The 7070-nt window shown below is 37.6% G+C and overlaps 1 protein-coding gene across 1 annotated transcript in view; it reads left to right on the forward strand.

Moving 5' to 3' along the window:
* LOC111085688 (DDB1- and CUL4-associated factor 6-like) overlaps positions 1-7070 on the forward strand; it is a 16159-nt gene that overhangs the window by 4116 nt on the left and 4973 nt on the right. Inside the window, exon 4 of the mRNA XM_022385494.1 lies at positions 6598-6675. Coding sequence (XP_022241202.1) covers positions 6598-6675 — 78 coding nt within the window. The remainder of the gene's footprint in view (positions 1-6597; positions 6676-7070) is intronic.

The raw sequence follows: 7070 nt of genomic DNA on the forward strand, positions 1-7070 counted from the left end.
GTCTCTCTGAGCACATCAGTGAGAACACGAGTCAAGGTTTCACGTTAGTGTCTCTCGCATTCAGGCAAAGTTTCCAACATTTCTTCTGTGCATTGTTGAACAAAAACTCCGACATTTTTCATGGGATTTAAATCTGGAGAGTTCCCAATCCATATTCCACCACATTTTTGTGGACCACTCTTTCATATTCAACAATTCTGAAACTTTAGAGGTATTAATCGGATTTTTCAAATCTGGCATTGCATGTGTCAATTGGAAGACTTGAATTCTTGGAGCATGTCTGTGACTAGTTTCTGAACCATCCCGAAGGCAGCACATGCAACACAAACCTCTAGTGATCACCACGTTTCAAAAGTTTTCACAAAAAATGAAATTCGAGGAGGCAAACACCCAAGAGTACGTTAAAATGATGTTTTCTTACAAGTGATGATATTCGCTATCTTACCAAGTTCGTCATTGGTACTTTTGTGCATTTTCTTCCTTTCCTGTCTAACAGAGTTTGGATTTCTCTTTTTCACCTGCAAGCTATAGCCTGCTTGGTCACTTGGCTTTACACTTCTATTTCTCTACCTGAGCAAGAGGTTCTTTTGCACTTGGGGACCTTTGGCTTTTATGGAACCACTTCTTCCATGTGTCTCCTTTTGTGATCCCTTCTCAATGAATTGTTGGGGTGACTGAACCATGATTGCACTACTTCCAGCATTCCCTAGTCACTTCTCCATCCAGACTTCTACCTTCTTTGATTCTTCCCTCCATGATTGTGGTATATTTCTAAATGTGGGAAGGGCTTTTGTTGTTTGGATGGCTGGACAGGTGTCCACGCTACATCACTGTGCCCAACCTTCTTGCTGTTCGTCGGACACTTTCCAATTCCTGCTCCTACTTATGGATCACTTGGTCAGGTACCACTCAGTCTGTTCCACTGTTGTTTTTTGCTTCATCCATCCATGAGGCTCCCATTACAGGGCCTTTCATTTTTGGGCATTTTACATAATTTCTGGGCCCATTCTCATCTGGTTAGTCTTCTTACATGTCATTTACTGATTGCTTATGTCTTGGTTGCTGTTCTCCTCTCTCAGCTAGTATGCAATTAATCAACAGAGTGGTCTCTACACCTTCTTGTCTTTTGAGGAGTCTACTATTGGTTGGACATGCCCCTCTTGGATAACCTTGCCACCATTCTCTACTCTTGGCTTTTTCTTTTATGGTCCTCATTGACTGGTTCTGCCTTGGTCCACTTGTCACTCGGGTCCCCCTTCCTCTCTCCAATTTTCCCTCTCTCTTGCTTCACCCATATGCATATCTTCTTCACTGGGGGATATCTTCCCTCCACCCTCACACAGAGACTCATCCTGTTCTGTTGCCCATCAAACCGGGCTTTTTTTTATGTGGCATTAATCTTTTCACTTGCTTCTCACCCTTCCACTGTCTTTGTCTCTTAACATTGGTGTCAGGTCTTTAGCCATTGGTCCTTCCACTACCTCTTATCCTTCTGATATTTATTCTGTGAACTACCTTTCAGACTTTTTTACCTAAATGTTTGTCCATGGCTAGTCAGTCTCCTCCTCCAATGTTGTTTGTTGGATTTCCAAAGACCTTCTCATTTCCTGGTACCTAGATGTGTTTTTTCATGTCCTCTCTACTCTATTCCATTTCTTTGTTCTCCTCCATCCTCCTCACTCTACTCCCTTGCTGGAACTGTACCCTTAATGGGGTTTTGCACAATCTCAAGCATGCCCCATTCATGCCATTGCCTTCCTGTCTTTTGTACCACTTTTTTCTTCGGTCTTGTTTCATCTCCTCAGTGATTACTATTGTTTGGATGTCTATCCTATAGATGCTTCTTGCTCTCTCTTCCTCTGCACTTATATACCCTCCCTAGACTGTCCCTTCTTTCCTTCCTTAAAATTCATCTGCCCGGATGGTTTACGGTACCTCTCTCTTGTCTCGCTTCCTTCTGTCTTCGGCCTATCAGACCATTCTTACCTGGATTGGCTCTTGTTTCGTATTGGACTGTTTGGTATGTCTTTTCATGGACCTCTCCTTTTTGGGATCCTTGCATTTGTCTATTCATACCCTGGAAGTCCTCCTTTTTTACCTGGGGCTTCTTTCCTTCTACTATTACTGGATGAGTCTGTTTACTCCTCCAGTTGACATGTACATTTTGGATGTGGATGATTGCAGACTCTTTCGCATTTCTTCACATTTGATTCTTCACCTTTTTAATATTCTTGCATCTTCTTCTCCAGCCCTAGAACAGGCTTCTCCAGACAGGCATGTGGCCACTCTCCACACATTCATCTCCTTCTCAACACTTTCTGGCTGTTGTATCTCCTGATGGTTTCTGCTTCCACTGACTGCCATTATCCAATCACCCCACTGTCTATGTGATGAATGTGTGCTCTTCCTTTTTCAAGGCCCAATTTTCATTTCATAGCATCCCACCAGGTGGCTGGTGTCGCCTCCCATGGTACAATTACTCCAAATCTGCATTGAGTTAGGATAATGGAAAATTGCTCATACCATTCACTCTAGCTCCATCTATGCTCACTGTGATATGGGATATTGTGCAAGATCACTTGAAATATCCTTGTGGTGTATATATATTCACTCAATTGTCAGATTCACACCATACCTAATCCATAGACTATCATTGAAAAAGCCAGTACCAGGGAAGTGTTCTGCCTACTTCTCTGGCTCTCACTTGCTGGCTTTTAAATATAGGATTTTGAGGTCACCCATTGCACTGTCTCCAGTAAATTACCTTTCTGGACTGATGGGAATCCAGGCACTTTCTCCGGGTCTCCCCAGTGCAGATTCTCTCTCCACCCCCTGTTGAGTGGAGTATGGAAGATTCTTGCCATTGACCAGTTTTTAGCTGCTGGGATGATGAACCATGGAAAATCCTCATCGTGATATAAAAGAATTACTAATATGTTGAGCAGTCACCTTACAAATACCTATTATATATGCATATATGATATATCCTCCTCCTGCAGCCAATGTCTGTAAAGTAAAGTCGAGATGAACACACTTTATACTGGTCCATACTCCATTATCGTACTATTATACTATCTTCCTCCCACAGGTGGAGTTAGTCCCATAGTCTGAAAATAAGGTTGAGGCATGCATACACTATATGACATCTTGATGTATCACTAATATGCCTTCCTCCCGCAGTTGAAGTCTGAGAGTAGAATGGAGGTGTGCACACAAACACTTATTACATATCTAATGTGTCCTCCTCCTGCAGCTGAAGTCTGTCTTACATAGTCTGATGATAGAGTTGAGGTGAGCACACACACAATACAAGACTGTGATGTATCACTAATGTGTCCTTTTCCTGCAGCTGGAGTCTGTTTTGTAGAGTCTTACAGTAAAGTTGAGGCATGCACAAGTATCCGTAATACATAAAAATGTGTCCTCCTCCCACAGCTGTAGAGTCTGATGGTAGAGTTGAGGTGTGCACACAAGGTATGGCCTGAACATATCCCAACCACACTACACCTATTGGCTGTCTAACAACTTGTGTACAAGTACTCAGATGGTCACATTCCCATTCTGTCCATCCCTGCAACACAAATTTTGCTTTCTTGCCTCTTCCTATTTTTCTTTATGGGTGAAAAGTATACCTTGAATGAGACAAGATGCAGTCTCCCATGGGTGTGTCCCAATGGAGCCCTTGCAATCAGGTGTCACACCCCATGAGCTTGCTATGGGCACTTTCTAAAGGGAGCTTATCTAGGCTAAATGTATACTGGCCCCTCCACCAATTTGACATGGGATTCTAACTAAATCTGTGTAAAGAGGTGAGGTGTCTCAGAAGTTAACATTTTTCTTATCTGAAAATGTATTTCAATAGCTACTTAGGTTCACACGCATTCCCACCCATTCTCACCACTTCTGTTGCACATTTTCTTCCTTATGAAAAAATGAAGTTTTCATGAGTACAAATGCTTAGGGGGAGTTATTGTGCATGGAGGGGTGTCCTCCTCCTCCTATTGGTGGAAGGGGCTTTGTTGCATGATAATGTCATTATGCAGCAGTAGTGCAATTCATATGAAATTAGGTGGGAGTTGCCTCAAGGCTAGTGGCATGCAAATCTCTTTGACAGTAGCATGAAGAAGATAGCTAACTCTGTGTGAGTAGGTAAGTATCTATCAGAAATATATTTCAGATAAGGAAAATGTTAATTTTCAGTGAAGTACATACAGCTGTGAATTGTATTTTTTTTCCCTGGCAGCAGACCATTATGTGTTAGATAAAATCTTTGTAATATTAAGAAGCAGAAGAAAACAAGCAGTTTTACACAACTGCTTACTGCTTAAAAAAAGCAGAAATAATATGATGGTTGAGAATCACTAAATATCTATGGTGGAGCAAAAAGTGACTATACAGTTGTTTCATTTAGAACATAGTTTAATTTCTAACATCTTACTCTAAAACAAACACTAATTAAATTATTTTCACTTGTCTTTGTAATATTTTTAGTATCAACTGTATAATTTCGACCATACCAACTGCACCAATTATATAGTACCAACTGTATAGTATCTTTTTCTCCAACTAGTATATAATCTTCTCAGTACTAGTAGGATCAATCTGTTCCTATTGGTAAACCATTTGTGTTCCAATAATTTTTTTTACAGAGGATTTGTGCATTCCTGTTTGTGTTCAGAGGATCTATGTATTTCTCTTGATTTGCAGAGGACCTGCGTACATCCCTGTGGGTGTATACTGAACTTGTTTGTGTTTCTGTTAATAAGTACATGGCCTATCTATCCATTGATTTGCAAAATATATTTTTGTCCATGTTAGTGTGGACCTACGTATTTGTTAACATAAACTTGATTTTCATTGTCATAAACTTACTTTTTAATAGTAGATATAGTATTGTAAATAGATAGGAGTGTTGGGCTAAGGATTCTTTACAGTAGGTGTCTGTGACTTGTTGGTGATAACTTCAACAATAAAAGAACAGCATGCACTCCACTTGTTTTTGAAATAATATATATATTTGAAACAAGTTAAATGTATGTACAAAAATTCTTTACACTACGGAGATCATAGTTGTATCTTAAACACTATTTATAGATCTATAACTTAGGTCTTCTAGAAATCTCCATAGACATCAATGGATTGCAAACAAAACATTCAATAGCCTCAACATCGGTGAATTACAAACACAAAATAAATATATTAATTTAATGTACCTACACTAAACTGTCTTTTATATCTGACATTCCTAACCATTTCAATTATGTTCTATGCATTTATAAATCTCATAGTATACAAAGGATTTAAGTCTGATGCTGGTAGACATCTATCTATAACTGTCTATGTGTGACCATTATTTTTTTTATTACTTGATCAACTTATTCTCATTGAGGGTTACTGAATATACTGTTTGTACACAAAAGCTTGTTACTTTGTGTTGATTTTTTCTCACTAACTGGTGAACATATGTAAATTAACACCAATCTGTTTCTGTCTGTGTTAATGAACACCTTTCTTTATTTGTCCATGTTGATGTATACTGTATCTGTCCATCAATGTTAGTCAGCATTCATCTTTGTGCCTGTGATTGTCTAAATTTGTCTCTTTCTGTTGGTGTAAACCAGATTTACCAGTTTAACCTTGTTGGTGAAAATTTATATCATCTGATCCTTTTGGATGGATGATGATAAAAATCTCTCATGATTAATACCTATATTAACCTTCCTGTGTTAGTGAGCATGGAATTTATTGGTTTATTTAGTGAACACTACCTACAGCTGATTATAATTAGTTTGCAACAGACTGTTTTTTTATTGTTGTTTTTCACATCTATATGTGAGTAATGACATTAGCTTTCAGCAGTGTGTATGAATGAATTGGTGGCATGCCATAAGTGACTCCTACTCCAACTACCATGTCTCTTTAAAGTTCATATCTATTTATGTAGACATCCCACTTCAACTTGGAGGCAGCAGTTTATTTAGGATTCATAACCATGTCTTTTGGAAGCTCCGATCAATCCATGTTGACATCCCTCTCCAACTTGGAGGCAACACCTTTTCTATGTTTCATAACCATATTTCTTGTAAGCTCAGAACAATCCATGGAGATCTGTTGAATAGTATTGTTAACATCTCCCTCCAACTTAGAGGTAGCAGTTTATCTGGGTTTCATAACCATGTCTTTTGGAACTCAAATCAATCCATGTTGACATTCCTCTCCAACTTGGAGGCAACACCTTCTCTATGCTTTATGACCATGTTTCTTGTAAGCTTGAACAACCCATGGAGATCTATTAAATAGCATTTGAATTTTGGTAAATGGTTGAAATTTTGGTCTTTGTTTTGGTTTAAAAAGTAAATGGAAGACATGTTGATCATCCTTTAGAATTGTTTGTAGTTGTGTTCACTGAACTGATGTTCTGTTGATTATTAACTTTTAAAAAGTTGGATATAATTGTAAAATACTGTTCCATCCATAGTTAGAGTGTCATGAGTTGTATCTGTTATGTTTTTGAATATGTTTTTTGAATTTTTAGTTTTGATTAATGTCATAAGAAATTAAATATATTACTTTAATTGTAATTTCTTTTCCTTCTAGTTGGTAGTATCAACAAAAACCAATCACACTGCCAATATTTTCAATGCTAAGTTTTTACCAAACACTGAAAATCGTCATGTAAGTAGTAGTGGTGTAGCTCTTTCGATTTGGAATGATACTGTTTAATTACAGAATATTATACATTAAACTGTAGTGAGCATATATCATGTTTTTTTTTCTTCTAAAGATCCATACTAGTGTATGAATGGAACTTGTATATGTAAGTTATGAAAATGAAGATAAAAAACGTTTATTTGTAATGTGCAAAGAATTTAATTATTATATGAGAATACGACTAAACACTTGAACTTTGAGCTAATGTTTGCCCTTGTGGATTTAGAGTTTAAGTTAGTATAAAATTTTATGTAAATATAATGAAACATAAAATATAAGTTCATACACCTATTATTTACTTACAAAAAATACGGATATTTATTTGCATAACACAATTTAATAATAGTAATATATATATA

The sequence above is a fragment of the Limulus polyphemus genome, unplaced genomic scaffold (assembly GCF_000517525.1).
Source record: "Limulus polyphemus unplaced genomic scaffold, Limulus_polyphemus-2.1.2 Scaffold25, whole genome shotgun sequence".
NCBI lineage: Eukaryota > Metazoa > Arthropoda > Merostomata > Xiphosura > Limulidae > Limulus > Limulus polyphemus.